This window comes from Erigeron canadensis, chromosome 4 (assembly GCF_010389155.1).
Source record: "Erigeron canadensis isolate Cc75 chromosome 4, C_canadensis_v1, whole genome shotgun sequence".
Lineage (NCBI taxonomy): Eukaryota > Viridiplantae > Streptophyta > Magnoliopsida > Asterales > Asteraceae > Erigeron > Erigeron canadensis.
The window spans coordinates 38833097-38849759 of NC_057764.1; the positions used below are offsets into that span (position 1 = coordinate 38833097).

A 16663-nucleotide genomic window follows, 5' to 3' on the forward strand; every position below is an offset into this window, starting at 1 on the left:
TTCAGGGTTAGCTGTTAGTCTAACTTTAAAATTCCTAAGCCTAAACCTATATCGTTTGATGACATTTTTTTATAAATTTTTTATTTTGAAATAGGTTTTTTAATATATATATATATGTACGTGTGTGTGTGAATTTAATATACAATATTTACCCACTTTAATAAATGAAATATAAATATAAATATCTTAATAATTTTTTATTAGGGTAACTTACACAGATGATACCTGAAGTATACACAAAATTATGATTTTGATACCTCACATGCACGGCACATGACTTGACTTAACGGCCAAATAGACGACTGTTAGTGATAGGTATGGTCAGTGTAAGTTTTTGGCAACGACGGGTATGTCTCGCGTAATTTTTAAATTGTAGGTGTGATCAGTATAGTTTTGAACAAACCTAAGGTATGATTTTTGTAATTTATTTTTGAATATTTATTTAATATCAAGTTACATATTAAGAATTAATCTTTACTCTCGTGTAGACACACAAATTGATTGATTAAGATGTGTGAACAATTATTCGAAGAACCATAACATATTTTTAACCCAAATATGTAAAAGAAATTCTACTTTTACGATGTAACACACACGCATTGGCCCCAAAATTTTCTCAAACAATATTTATCTTGTCTTGATGTAGAGAATAAAATATCATGAAAAAACAATTAAGAAAATAATCGTGAGTTCGTGACCATCATCACAATAGAAGTCAGAAATTACATGATCCCCCCATATGCTTCTTCACCCCCTTTTTCTACATGAAGACCAATTCCTCTCTTTCTCATCTCAATTACTTATAATTTTTTCCAATTAATCTCACAATTCTTATATCCATTAAATTGATTTCCAAAACCCCAATTGAATTGGCTAATCCAAATTCCATATTTTTAGTGCTCAAGATTGGCTTTCTTGATTCGAATTCTGGTAAGAAAACAATCACCCACATCTTTTTACTTCAATTTTAATTATTTACTGTGGTTATTTAGGTTAATTTAGTTATCAAGTTTGAATCTTTTGTCATGGATGGTAATAAAGATGAAGCTTTAAGATGTTTAAAAATAGGGAAAGATGCATTAGGGTTAGGTGATCAAACTCGTGCCCGTAAATTCATTTCGAAAGCCCAACGATTAGATCCATCGCTTAATATTGATGATCTGTTATCGAGTTTAGAATCCGAAAACACCCAGAATGAATCGGGGTCAGGTTCGGGGTCGACTTCAGGGTTATCGAAGCAGGCCGAGAATGGGTCAGGGGTTAGGCGTAGGGCTCCGGAAACGGGGTCGTCAGGTTCGGGAGGTTATACTCAGGAACAGGTCATGATTGTGAGTGAGATTAAGCGGAAAAAGGACTATTATGAGATATTAGGTTTGGAAAAGACTTGCAGTGTTGAGGATGTGAGGAAAGCTTATAGGAAGTTGTCTTTGAAGGTTCATCCGGATAAGAATAAAGCTCCGGGGTCTGAAGAAGCGTTTAAGAAAGTATCGAAAGCGTTTCAGTGTTTGAGTGTTGAAGAGAATAGGAAACAGTATGATCTTGTTGGGTCTGACGAGCCTGTTTATGAGAGGCGTGCTGCTAGGCGTGGTGGAACTGGTAGCGGGTTTTATTATGAAGGTGATGTTGATGCTGAGGAGATATTTAGGAACTTCTTTTTTGGAGGGAATCCGAGGGCGACTACTCAGTTTACTGGTTTTAGTTTCGGACCGGGAATGGGTGCAGGGGTGCAGGGTGGTAACGGGTCAGCAGGGGGAATGAGGACTTTGATTCAAGTGTTGCCGGTGCTTTTGATTATTTTGTTGAACTTTTTGCCATCTAATGAGCCAATTTATACCCTTTCGAGGACTTATGGTTATGATCATGTTTTTACTACACAAAAAGGTATTAATTACTATGTGAAATCACGTAACTTTGAGCAGGATTATCCGCTGAATAGTAAAGAAAGGCAACAGCTTGAAGCAAGTGTAGAGCATGATTACGTTTCTATACTTTCTCACAATTGTCGGATTGAGATACAACAGAATCAGTGGGGGTATTATAAGAAGGAAACGCCAAACTGTGACAGGCTGAGGCAGTTTGAGGCTCTTGCTTAACACTTTGATTGATGTTTCAGATCCTTTATTTTCATATAATTCAAAAAGTTGCTTGTTATTTTTTTTATTATTTTTTTTAACGATATGGAGTATTAGTTAAGTTGATGCATATAGACAATAAGAATTGATGGTGCTACTAAATCATGATTTGTGTTGGTATATGGATTCGATATTGTGAAAATCGCACGGTTTCGCCACTCCCTTGTTCAATATGTGTTAAACGCTATTTTCTTTTCTTTTTGTATGCATTGAGATCTTGGCTAATGTATGTGACAATTGGCATTGCATTAAAAGATTTAGCCATATTACCTTTAATGGTTCAATAAATCATAATGCAATTTTTTGTCTGTTATAACCTGCTAATATCAATGGAGTTTATATATATTTCATGATTAATGTGTTGTGTGTGATCATAAAATTTAGACCTTCATTTTGTATGCAGATTTTGGTCGATGCCAATATTTGTATTGGAGCTTTGAGATTATGCCGAAAGGCTGCGGGATCATAATGCTTTTGTAATAAAGTTGAAATTTGATACCTGCTTTATGCACCAGAGTGATACACCAAAGCTAGTTTTCTAGTAGGAATGTTTGTGTTCCCTCATTTATAACGACAAGAACCATGTTATAACCTATAGGATATGTTTGGATTTGTATGTAAGTTAACATGCGTATATTATATAAAAATTCTTCTGTTACAGAATCCATTCTGTTTGAAAACATGTTGTTTGGTATGGTGAATGGTATTGCGTTCTTTAGGAGTGTGCATGAACTTGCGTGCTCTTCCTGGGTACCCGGACATGATGGCCAAAATCTGTTTATCAAAACCCTTCATGCTTGGATAGACAGAACTTTCCGGATTGAAAAGTCTAACTGGAAACTTAGGTCTGCAAACTCAAAAGAAGTTTAAGGTTAGCCAATGTATGTGACAATTGCCAAATTGAATGTTACTGTCGTGTCTCTAATTCTAACTAGTAACTCGCTCTTCAAAAAGAAGTTTAAGGTTCTGGTTTAGGGCCTAAGTTACCAAATGAATAGAGAGTAATGGGTCAATTTGGGTAAGAGCCTGGACAGGTAGCCTTTGTGTTTGCGGTTAAGATAGGCTTGATCAATGGAACTCACAACACTCGTTCTCTTTATTCTTTCTTTTTTAGCATTTTACAAATATTAAGATGAGCAAATGAACTGGGAAATATTCTGCAGTATGTTTTCCATCTTTTATCACACATTGAGTAGTAAGGATAATTCATGGAATGAAAATCCGTTCTAAAAAAATTCATGGAATGAATATCAGCTCCTTTTTTTTTCTGTAGGGGTACACATACTTTTTTCCCTTTGCAAATAGATGGGTGCATGTTATTGGCAGGAAACAAAAGAGAGAAATAATAAAACTATATACACATTCCGTTCACATACATCAAGAAGTGTTTGGATGCGCCAATTCCCTTATTCAACCTATGTGAGTGTTTCACACCTAAACTTATTCGATTATTTCCTATGTGAGTGTTTCACACCTAAACTTATTCGATTATTTACTACGGGCGAAGTTAACAAAGGTTTAGTTGAGGAAAATACTTTTTGTTTTTCATTTTGTTTTTCAAAGAAAAATAAAAAAACAGAAAACATGATCAAATCATAGTTTTTCTACTTTTTTTTTAATAAGAAATTAGAAAAAACTTTTTTAATTGTTTTTTACTTTTCATTTTACGTTATCTAAATTTTAAAAAATTATCAAAATATAATAACTTCCCCTTATGCCCCCGCCCCGCCCCATCCCACCCCAACCTTCCACCTAGCCATGTTTTTAATGCGTTTTTAAAATTTTCATATATTTTTGAGAGATACAAAACTTTTTTAAAAATTTTGTAAGGGATAAACAATGTAAAATTTTTTACATTGTTTTTTATGAACTTTTTTTTAAGGGATTAACAATTTTATAAACATTGTTATTTATAAGCTTTTTTACTAACAATTTTTTAAGGAATTAAAATTTTTTACATTGTTATTTATAAACTTTTTTTTTAACTTTTTAAGGGATTAACAATTTTTTAAGGCACTCTCGGTTTTTACCCAAGATCTTGAGTTCGATCCTTAAGGTTGGTAAAACCTTGGAGTTTTTCCCTCCGAATACTCATAACCGCTCATAGTCAATATATCGTTGTCTATGGTACATATAAGGTTTCACCATTATACGGTGATGTTGTTCTAATATCGACTGAGGTCATCACGCTTATAAATATCCATGTATAGCTCCAGCCACTCCATGATTTATGTAAAATCACACTTACCGTTAAGAGAAAAAGAAAAAGAAAAAAGAGTGTTAACTCAAAATTTGCAAAACAATAGGGACCATTTGTGACAAAAACTCTTTTAACTTTTTGTTAATTCTTTCTATAGATATATAAATACGGAGTAAATAAAAGCCAGCGATAGATAGATACACAAACCCTAATGAGTAATAAAAACCCTAAAAAAAATCAATCATGAATCGATTGATCGATCCTAATTATTAGGCGGGAGAAAATGTTTATATTCGGTACTCGTCGACGGGCATCCCGATAACATGCGTGTACGATCCCCGGAAACGAGTTATCGTCCCTCATAAACGGGAGAAAAGGGCAATCCGTTTGATGAAGAAACACAAGCTTCTCGGTATCATCCTAATTACCTCATTCTTATATTTTGATATATAAAAATAATGTTTTTTCTCTTTTTTCTTTTCTTATATCTTATCTGTGTTGTAAGGGGATTCACCTCCATTTCCAAAACAGCCAGTCCTCGATTTACGTGAATGGGCAGGTAATTTCATCTTCTGTTTATTATTAATTATAATGTATTTTTCTTGTATGTATGTGTTATATACTTTTTTCTGCATATGGATGTAGCCAAAAGAAAACCAGTCACACATGAACCTGCTTCGATTGTCCGTACTGTGAAAGCTAGAGTGATTTATACAGACGCTGATGGTGAGTGTTGTTGTACGCTTCTTTTGCTGCCATAGTTCAAACCTGTTCTTCTTGAAATATATGTTTGGTTTGGTTTATTAGCGCTACCTTGTCCTATGGTATTCTTTTTCTGTTTGTTCATGAATGATAGGCAGTTCAGTTGAATTGGAACCAGCATCCATTTCCATGTCCTTTGGTGCAGATTCATCTGCAACTGGTGAGTGTTGTATCTCCTAACAATTAACTTAACTCTTATTATAGTGGGGTTTGTATATTCATTAACCGAATCCCTGGTCAACCATACCAACCCTGCAGCAGAGTCAATTGACCTGTATGACTAGTTAATGGTCCAACTTATAATGTGGGTGAAATGTGTGAAGGGATTTAAACAAACTAATGCTTATAGTTGGAAACCTCTATTCTGACAAATTCTATACTTAGTTTTCTTCTCTTCCTGATGATTTAGACTTTTGCATACTTCCAACTTCCCAAATATTATAATCTAGATCTGTTTGTTCTTTTTGACTTGTGCCTTGACTTGCTATACATGCATTAGATATTGACCCCAAGCTTACTAGTATCTCAAACCCTAGGCGCTACTTTAACCCATATGACTAGTTAACTGTCCAACTTACATCTACTCATTTACTTTGGATTTTGCACAAGCATTGGATGTTAAGTGTTTGTTTTTAACTTTTTTACATATTCTCAAACCATGATCATAAAAAAAAATATTTGCTCAATGAAATCGAGATTTGTTATTCTAATGATCATAAAAAAAAAATTTTGCTCAATGAAATCGAGATTTGTTATTCTAACATTGTTTGTGATAGCAACTTTGAACCCCTGTGATTATTTAGACTGGTTAAAATATGTTGTATAGTTTAAATCCACTTATTCGTAAGTAGCATAAATGCTATCTATTATTTGATGTTTCCCGAACTTTCACTTGTAAATGCATCGGGATCTTCTTCTGTCTAAATATATTCTTTTAGGAATTCGTCTCAGGTGCACCCTTTTACCTTGTTGGACTGTTTGAATGGGTACATAAATCAACTTTGGTCAATCTATTCGTAGGTGATTTGGTTGAAACAACCTTGTCTTATGGTATTATTTGATGTTTCCCGATCTTTCACTTGTAAATGCATCGGGATCTTCTTCTGTCTAAATATATTCTTCTATAAATTCATCTCGCGTGCACCCTTTTAACTAGTTGGACTGTTTAAATGGGTACATAAATCAACTTTGGTCAATCTATTCGAAGGTGAATTAGTTGAAACAACCTTGTCTTATGGTATCATTCTGTTTTGTTTATGAATAGGCGGTGAAGCTGAAGTGGAAGTAGGATCCGTTTCCAAGCTCCCTGCTGAAGATTCAACCAGTGAGTGCCGCTTCTCCTGACAATTCACTCCACTCTTTTAGTTGTTGGTTTTCACCATTTGCTACCAAAATTTCTGGAATTAACTTACTCAAACGCAATCTTGGCTTGCACTGGTACTGTATTCATTGGATATAGTCCAACATTAGTCTCAAACCCGCAGCGTCATTCTAACCCGTTTTGAGTAATTTGATTTCTTTAGATACAATTTAACCGCAATCAACATATTGATAGTTCAACAGATTGAAATTACCGATTCTTATGGTGTTATTGTGTTGGTTAATGAATTAATTACCAAATCTGAAGTGGTAGGAGGATCTGTTCTCAAGCGCCCCCTGTGTGGATCTTGGCTAAACAAGTCAAGTTTTGGTCGGGAATGTGAACCCTGAACAAGATTTATCAGCAACTGGTGAGTCTGCTTCTACCAACAATTGTATGGTTGAGTTCCATCATTTAATTGCGAAAATCAACCACAATGTTTGAAATTTTCGAATTAATCTATTAAAAATGCAAATATGCAATCCTACAAGTTAAGTATTGTGATGTCAGCATTTTATTGTGATGCAAACCTACAATATTCGTTGTGATCACTTGTATTTCACTTGGGACTTTGTACATGCGTTGGATGTAGGCCGCATGCTATGATAGTCTCACACAGAATACACAGAATACTGTCTAATTTCTTATTTGTGAGAGCAACTTTCAATCCGTTTTGATTGATCTTAGTGGTTAAAGATATTAATTATAAGCATATTTATTAACAAGTAGATGAGCTGTAATAACTTGGCTCTTATTGTGTTGCCTTAATAGGTACCATGGAGGAAGTGAAAATAGGATCTGTCATAAACAAGGATCGTGGAGGGTCAACTAAAATCCTATTAAAAGTCTGAACCTCGGAGCAAATTCAGTTGTTGATGCTTCTAGTGACACTTAAATCCACTCCTTTAATGGTTGGGTTTCTCCTTGATTACTAGTCTCTAATCAAGTTAAGAAGAAGTATTGTGATGTCAGCATTTTAAATAATTCACTTTTACGTAACTTTGGCTTTTGTACAACACTAGGTGTTAGACCTCTCTCTTATTATAGCATCTTTTAAGAATAGCTTATATATTCATGATTCAATTCAGATCCACTGACTTTTGACTTCTTTCTCATTTTTCGGATCTGATTGGAACAATTGAGAAGTAGGAAGACTTTGGCGATTCATATCATAATAGGTATAATATTTATGTCCCTCATATCGTGTGTTGAATACTTGAATGTACCCTTATGGCAATCTTGTCTTTGCTCTACTGAATTGCATTCTGAAAGGTTGGTATGAGAGTGAAGATCTCAAAAAAAATAGAAAAAAGATTTCATAGAACGAGTCGGAATATCGACTTCCATGAGTGGTGATGACTCGGAAATCCTGAAGTTAGATGTTTTTTCATGTATTTGCTACATAAGTTAATGACTCAATCCTGTCAGTGCCTGTAAGGAGTAGCCTTATGCACTCGTACCTCATTCGTCCTCCCTCAGGAACGAGTCAAGACCGTGGTGTTGGACTCGTCCCTCCATGGCCCATTCGTCCGTCCACGCACATGTGTTACGCATATTTTTTTTTTAAAAGTGCAAGGTTGTTTTTTGAAAGTTTCAGTTTGACACATTTGGCCCCTAAGTTCAATTTTAAACTTTGAGAAATTAACCGGTTTGGCTCCTAACGGATCCTTTTTCTAGAACAACAATATAAAAAAGGGTAAGTTGATAGGAACCCTTTAGTCTCATGTGCCTAAGGCACCCGCATAACCCCCGTGTTGGGACAACATCAAGATAAACTACCAAGTTTGTGGGGATCGAACCTGCGCCCTGTGAGACCAGTCAAAGAATTTTGCGACACTGCCAAAACACTTTTCATCAACAATATATACACTACCATTTACCTAAATCAACAACACACTTATTACTCTATAATCATTCATAAAACATTTCCAAACAACCATGTCAAACTTCTAAGAACCAACAAGTCGACGACTTCTTCAACGCGGCTCTAAACTATGCACCCGCAAGCTAATTTCATTACCACGAATATCGAACCACTCACCGCCAACACCATAATATCCAACCTTTTCATCACCCGTGCATCCAATCCAACCGATGATGCCACATCCAAGTGAGCCCCATTTTCATCAATTTATGCAAAGTTACTTCAATCAATTCTCGCAAGAACAACAACAAATATTTTATCATGTCAGGTCATCGTCATCGACCTCCATACCCGACCCCATTCTTACACCCCAAGCCCCGACCCCATTCTTACACCCCAAGCCGCTTCAACTTTCGTACCCGACCCCACACTCGACCCCATACCTGAACCGTCTCGCCGCAGAGAAGGGGAAACAAAGACGATGGTTAGGCGCAAGAAGAATAAGGAATCAGTGGAAAGCACGATGGAGAAACCGAATTGGTCCGAGTTAGAAATGAAAATTCTAATTGAATGTTGGATCGACCTTCAGAGGATCCGATCGTTGGCAACGACTAAACCGGCGACTGTTTTTGGAGATAAATCTATAAGAACTACAATGCCCGAGCACCCATTCAACGAAGGCCGAATCAATTGTCGGGAAAGTGGAGAACGATCAAGGGAAAAGTGGCAAAGTTCAACTCGATTTGGTCGAGTTATGATTCGCATCAAGAGAGTAGTGAGGACGAGAATCAAGCCCATTCAAAGTTCTTCAATCAAACCAATACTCAGTTTAACATGTATGAAAGTCGGAAGCTTTTGAAAGATAAGTCGAAGTTTCTTCAGGTTTCGGGTGTTGATGTGATGGGTCGCATGATGGAGAAAAGGCGACAACACGTGGATATAGTTGATAGTGATGATGAGCCATCCGACCTATCGACCTTTCAGAGCCAGACATTTTTGGTAGTGATCCGTTTGTGGCCCCTACTATATCAAAGATGCCACAAACCTCGGACACATCTGATGCAGGGTCGTCTCGTCATCAGCTTCGGACCTAGCCACTAGACTTAATGCAGCAACTGTCGCAGCAGATAGAGCCATAGAGGTATCGTTGGTGCAACTCTTTGTGAATAGTCGAGATTAACAAAAGCAAGTGCTGCAAGTCCAATCTGCTTGAAGAGCAACTTTTTTACACTTACACCACCAGTCCCACCCCTACGAAGGATGCCCAAATGAGGGATCCTACATATGTTTCTTGCGATATGCTTCCGAAATTGATACTAACCTTATACTTTAATCTACATTACAAAAGAACAGCACATAGATCCAAGATCTTCCATTTCTAATACCTTGCTACTTATCACATGAATTATACACTAACTCAAATCTCAAAAATTCAATATCCCTTATGAGCTCCTAAGCAAAAGTAGTTATACTGATACTACTTCTCACATAAATTACAATCTTAATTGGGACCAACTAAGATGGCAATCTAATAGCAATGAACTTCTACACTGTACCAAAAATACCCGATAACTAAATAGAATTACAACGGTTCTCTTCGAGATACAGACACACCACTCGAGAGTCTCATTGGGCAGAATTTCTAACCCGAATTCTCGATATAGTTACACCACGAGAATTAGAATTAGCCCTCCAAGATCACCTTCTAACCTCTTTCAAGAAATTAGAATAGCAATGGAAGAAGTATCCTCTAATACAGAGAATAAAATTTGGGGAAATCAAGTCTGCCATCTTATTCCCATTTTCCAGTACATATTTGTGAAAAAAAGAAACTAACAGGAACACTACTCACCCACGTTTCCCACACACGTGTGGAATCTTAAAGTAACTACTTGACAACTTTAATAAAGAACTAACTAGAAATTAGTAAAATAAACACAAGAACAAGATGTGAAATAAAAAGAAACGTGACACAAACTTTCTGCACTTAGGTATTTGAATACTCCAGCTGGGCTAGGTTAACCCATTTTTGAGTTGGGCTTGTAGGTGGTGGAGTATGGGCCTGGGCTGTTGCATTCCGAACGATCATATACAACGAGCATACCGAACACAACAAACATATAACAACATAACGATCACAACGAACATATAGCCTTGAAACCTTGAAACCTTGATTTGGATCATTTAAATGATCACATAAATTGGATCAATAAACAATCACAAGCCTTGAAACCATGATTGGGTCATTAAAGGGACCTCATAACCTTGATACGAACACATAACAATCATACATCCTTGATTGGATTGATAAACAATCCCATATCCATGATTTGATCAATAATTGATCATTTAATCTCGATACGAACATATAACAATCAAACAACCAAAGAAACACCATCTAGCTACACTTCGTACGACTCTGCATTCAAAGAACCTTCGATGCTTATATATAGGGTCACCCACAGCCTTCCCACCACATCTCCAATTCTTTGAATGCATCATCGTCTTCCATGTATGTACAACTATCCTAATCTCAACAAACATTCATAACCACAAGCATAATCAATCGAGCAACAAGTCTATACTTCAATCTAACAATCAATCAATCAAATCAACAAACAAACAAGGATGTACACTTTTCAGCCCGTATCTCAATTGAGTAGGGAAGGTTACGAAACTCACCTTGATCGGCAATAGCAGTATAAGAATGACCATAAGCGGCAATAGCAGTATAGGAATGACCATAAGCATTCAACGAGCATCACAAGTCCACACCTTAGATAATCATCATAGCATAGCCAAAAACAGCAGTTCTCCCTATTTCAGCACCAAAAACAGTAGTGATTCTGCCCATTTCAGCACCAAAAGTAGCAGCAAAACTGCACGTTTGTATCAGCAAAAACAGCTTCAAAATTGCACGTTTTCAGCAGCAAAAACATCTGCAAAACTGCACGTTTTTCAGCAACAAAAACAGCAACAAAACTGCACTGTTTCAGCAGCAAAACAGCACTGTTTCAGCAACGATTCAGCATTAATTCAGCACCACAAATAGCCATAACCTTCAGCACGAAAAACAGCAACAATTCAAGAACAAGTCACGACCCAAACACCACCTTAAACCCAGATGTGACCTGAACTCGACCCATAATACAATTTCCAAGCTCAAATTCGACCAAGAATATACCAAGGACACCAAAACCCTAAATTTTGACCTAATTGCATCTTTGACCCGAAATTTGACTCATGGGTACCTATGTTTGACTAGAAATGCGTTTAACAACATAAAATGATGATATAGAAACAAGTTTTACTTACCAAAATACCCTTCAAAAAGCCAAATCCGAATTTGAGCTTTAAAATGGTGATTTCTTGCACTTGAAGAACCAAATCTTTGATATGATGCTAAAATGATGTTATTGATGGTAAATCTTGAATTAATCTAACTTGAAACACATTAAATGAAGATTTGCTAGAGAGAGAGAGAGTTGTAAGAGTGTGTGTTATTGGATTGCTTAGAGAAAGAAAGAGAGATAATGAATGAGTGGATGGTGAAAATGGGTGAAAGGTTTTGTGAGAAAGAGATAAGGTTGGGTAATTTTGTGTGTCTTGGGTCATGGGTTTCACTCATGGTTCGACCCGTCACATTTACTAGCTTAACCAATTGTTATCTCGTATCGTTTAGTATTGCATCGCCAAATAAGTGGTCAATTGACCCATTAAGCATAATATTCGTCGTTAAATCAAGAAGTGCATTTAATTACATCTTTATTAAGGTCATTAGTCAAATCACATCGTTAATCAAACAAGATAAAAATCACGGTTGTTACAGAATTAAACCACTAAAAAATATGAAGTTACATTAGTGGTCGTCCAAATTCAGGTTGACACTGACCAAACAGTTCAAAAATAGATACATCATCTATTAGAGCATCCGCTATATAAGGTTTTTGTTTATTTGGATGTCTTTCATTCAACCGGATATGTACGCATTATCATTATATATGTGTTTTAACGTTTTGCTCGAATAATTTAAGTATACACTAAAATAAATAAACAACTTAATTATAAATCTATATATCGCATGTTGTGTTAAAGTAAGTTAAATTTACGCATAATATCATTGCAATTTTCATACAATTATTTTTCTGATATATAATTGTGATAGCTTATTATAGATTGCATATATGTTTTTTTGACCAAACATTAATTTAATATAAATGTTACGAGTTAATGATAAAAATCTTATTAAAAAAATCCTTATAACCAAATTTTATTCCTTATATGATAAAAATCATATACAAAAATACAATCTAATAAAAACGTATTGCATTAAAAATAACAGTTCTGTTGTAAAAAATTAAAAATCAATTTTAAAGATTAAAAAGTATGTAAAAATATAAAAATATTAGTTTCCATAATTGTATCATTAAAAGCATTAATTATTAATGTCTACAAACTTAAATAAGGATGTAATAATAATGGGGTGAGTTATTTTAAAAACTAATAAAAAAAATAATGCGAGAACAATTATGGATCAGATATTTTGTGTAACCTTTTATCTCTTCAATTAAATATGGAAATTCATCTAAATCATTCAAAATGTTTTATCTCACAAATCGTAAATCGTCATATGAAAAAAAACATGTGTAGTCTCAAAATTTCGTCCTCTTTCATTAGAGATGCAATTCGATATATTTTTGACGACTTTTTAGTTTTCGTTTTTTTGGTACTTACACATAACTTACACATGTGTAGATTAAACAAAAATTATGATTCGGAACGGGCTTCGCCCTTAAGGATATTCATAAACTAAAGCTGGTGGGGTGATAGGTCATAGTGTGATAGGTCATAGAAGGTGATAGGTCCTAAAAGGTGACCGATGATGAGTAATCTACCTAACAGGCCCCGCCTTTAGCCGCTATGGATCCGCCATGGACTGACGGGCTCCGCTCTTGGCCACGATGGCTCCGCCATGGATTGACGGGCTCCGCCCATAACCTTCGTTGTTGTGTACGTATGTTCATTTACTAATTTACACGTGAAAACAATGATCTTACACATGTGTGGGTACACAAATATAAGAGGGAAAAGAACCAAAAATTAAAAAGTCGTCAAAAGTATATCGAATTGCATCTCTAATGAAAGAGGACGAAATTTTAAGACTACCCATATTTTTTTTTTCATCTAACGATTTACGGTTTGTGAGATAAAACATTGTGAATGATTTGGATAAATTTTATTATTTAACTGAAAAGAGAGAAAGACAAAAAAAAATATGTGGTCTAAAATTATTCTCATATTCTTTTTTATTTGTGGGTTCTTAAATAATCCTTTCTCAATATTATCATTATATAAACATATACATATACATATATACACATATATGAAATAATGATGATCATGACCAGCTTTGTAAAACATTGATTCTTTTAGGACTATAAAGATAAGCATGTATGGAGTCAAAAATCAGTTGCCATTTCTTCTAATAATGTATCAAAAGAAACCGAAACAAACCTAAACCGAGTCAAAAAACCGAACTAAGTCAAAACCGAATTCAAGAGTTCTTGATTTTCTAAAACCAAACAATTCAATCTAAATTTCACCTTTAAGCAAGAATCAACCAACTCTCATGATCGGCCCTACTAACATATAGCTTAACCCTTTATTCAATAATACGTACAAGGCTTTACCATTATATGATAAAATTTCCCTAATGTCACATACCGACTAAATGTTCTAAAAAAAATATTTACCCATGTAAAAGTGCACCATTTGAACATTATCCACAACCTGGCTTCAAAATTACTAAAATAACTTTAATTACGTCACCGTTTGAGACACAATTATCAACAACTTGGCATACAAAATTACTAACATGCCCTTAACAACCAAAAGCCTAGTAGCTTCCTCTTTAAACCCTTGTTGACATTGTTCAGAGTAAAACCCTAGCCTCCCTTTCACCTTCCTCTCTCTCTCTCTCACACACACACGCAGTCTTCAAATCCGCCGTAAAAATGGTATCTTTTTTCTTTAATCTTTTTAAGTTCATAGCTGCATATATATATATATATATATATATATATCATGTATCTATAAATCTTGTTTTCTTTTTAAATCTAATCAAGTTTTGTTATTGATGTTGCAGACTGGTGAAGCTGTGAATCCAAAAGCATACCCACTTGCTGATGCTCAACTTACTATTACAATCATGGATCTTGTTCAGCAAGCTGCTAATTATAAGCAGCTTAAAAAAGGTGCCAATGAAGGTATATATCTATAAAATCAAATCTTTATTTTTTATTCTTTTTCTTTGTATATTTATATATATATATTTGTTGCATGTATATTTTTTTGTATGTAATTTTCAAATCTTGTACTGGTTAGGTCAAATTTGGTTGATATAGACAGCCTTTGGAAGATTTTTCTCATTTAAATTTATTAATAAATTATTATATGGTGTTATTGTATTTAGATGTTTCTTTGAACTAAGGGGAAGTTGATTAATATTGTGATATGGGTTTTGTAAGTTAGTTAAAAGTGAGATACTTTTGTAAAAATCACTCATAGTTGGCACAAGTATAATTGACTTTTTAGGCTATAGATGGATTTGTTATGTATTGGGTTCCTATTTTAGTTAAAATTAAGATACCACTATTGAAAGTCATTCACTTTTTTGTACAAGTATATCAGATTCTTTTAATTCAGATGAAATCTTGAAGGAATTGATGTGGGCGTCTTTGTTTCACAAAATTTTTTTGTACTTTGTTAGTGATTTTGGATCTTGGAAAGAATGAAATATGAGGTATTTGTGATTTTTAATTGGTATTTGTTAATGTTGGCTGTTTATCGATCTGATCATAGTTTTGGTTTTTTGATTTTTACAGCTACAAAGACACTTAACAGGGGTATATCTGAGTTTGTAGTGATGGCAGCAGATGCTGAGCCACTTGAAATTATTCTTCATCTTCCTCTCCTTGCCGAAGATAAGGTATTTAACGTTTCCTTATTGTTGTATCTAGATCCCTATCTAGATATTGTAGTATTGTAGATAGATTGGATGTACTGGCATTATTTTATGTTGATCTTAAACGTGTTCTTAACATGAAGTATGTTAAACTCTTTGTATTACAATAATCTGATAAAAAGATAGTTACTTGTAAATTAGGATTTTGTTCTTACTATTGATTGTTATTTGGTGATAGATACTTGTTTTGGTGTAATGACCTTTGTAACAGAAGCGTAAAAGTGTTGACTTACTTTTGTGGTTTTGGCAGAATGTCCCCTATGTTTTTGTGCCCTCGAAGCAAGCCCTTGGACGCGCCTGTGGAGTCACCAGGCCCGTTATTGCATGTTCGGTGACCAGTAACGAAGGCAGTCAACTGAGATCCCAAATACAGCAGCTAAAGGTTAGTGTCACCTGTCTTTTTTATTGTGCTCTCTGTGCCGTTTCGTTTATGGTCTTAAATTGCTTATTGGCTTAAACTTCTTCTATTTGATTTCCAGGATGCTATTGAGAAGCTTTTGATCTAGAAGAAGAAATATGGAAATTCGGTGTGATGGGCCTTCTGGGATGTGACTCCCATTAGAGGCTTTGATCTTTCTTTTCCTATAAAAACTATCTTTACTGTACTTGAATTTTCTTTCTGCATGCATTTTTGAACCAAGGACAGAATGACCTCTAGTTATATGTAACAATGAAGTTTTATGTGCTATTTTTCTTGGTTATTAAGAGTGTTTTTAAGACATACGTCTTTAGCGAAAGGCATATAGTAGCTTTTCACAAGTGGTATGTTTTGTAGCATTGTCAATTTCTGATGGTTTTTCTTATGAATCTATTGGATTTGGTCTCTGATGGGAAGCTTACCTAACAAAACATGATGTCAAGTAGGTTGGAAGTGGACTAACATCTAGTCATCTACTAAAAACATACCAATGTTTTACATCTTCAAATCTGAATATTTATATATATTTGTTAAAGTCCATTTGACCTCACTATTTCAGCTAACCTGGACTGATTAAACCGCTCTTGTATTTTGGTTTCGACTAGTGTTCCAGATTGTATATATTGATTTTGTTTTTAAACGCTAAGAGTTTTGCATACAACCCTATTTGTTGAAGTTAGACACTTGGTGGTTGTGTTTTGTATCTGTAGCTGCTGCCTCCATGTTTTTGGTGGTTGATAATGTAAATTTCTTTTGGTAGTTTTGGGTTCATTCGTGTTGTTGTTTCTCCACCGCCTTTTTCCCTGATAAACAGCAGAAGTGAGATCTTTTTCATTTCTCCCATCTAATTTACTGCTACCCAACATTTTGTAAGAGAGAACAAACCACATAATTTATAAAAAG

The 16663-nt window shown here is 34.8% G+C and overlaps 2 protein-coding genes across 2 annotated transcripts; both read left to right on the forward strand.

Annotated features, from left to right (window-relative positions):
- Nucleotides 1-926: 926 nt before the first annotated feature.
- On the forward strand, nt 927-2290 carry LOC122598510 (chaperone protein dnaJ 49-like). Its single transcript, XM_043771105.1, has one exon. It carries the CDS (start codon nt 1026-1028, stop codon nt 2091-2093), a length of 1068 nt encoding a protein of 355 aa, XP_043627040.1. The 5' UTR covers nt 927-1025; the 3' UTR covers nt 2094-2290.
- Nucleotides 2291-14225: 11935 nt separating this feature from the next.
- On the forward strand, nt 14226-16063 carry LOC122596467 (NHP2-like protein 1). The gene is made up of 5 exons (XM_043769048.1): nt 14226-14335; nt 14464-14584; nt 15203-15306; nt 15593-15724; nt 15822-16063. Exons 1-5 carry the CDS (start codon nt 14333-14335, stop codon nt 15846-15848), a joined length of 387 nt encoding a protein of 128 aa, XP_043624983.1. The 5' UTR covers nt 14226-14332; the 3' UTR covers nt 15849-16063.
- Nucleotides 16064-16663: the final 600 nt, after the last annotated feature.

Excerpts from the sequence above, each read along its gene's own strand:
- LOC122598510 (XM_043771105.1), top strand. The coding sequence starts at position 1,026 with ATGGATGGTAATAAAGATGAAGCTTTAAGATGTTTAAAAATAGGGAAA.
- LOC122596467 (XM_043769048.1), top strand. Across the intron at positions 15,307-15,592 it reads CTCTCCTTGCCGAAGATAAG|AATGTCCCCTATGTTTTTGT; the intron begins GTATTTAACGTT and ends TGGTTTTGGCAG. Across the intron at positions 15,725-15,821 it reads CCCAAATACAGCAGCTAAAG|GATGCTATTGAGAAGCTTTT; the intron begins GTTAGTGTCACC and ends TTTGATTTCCAG.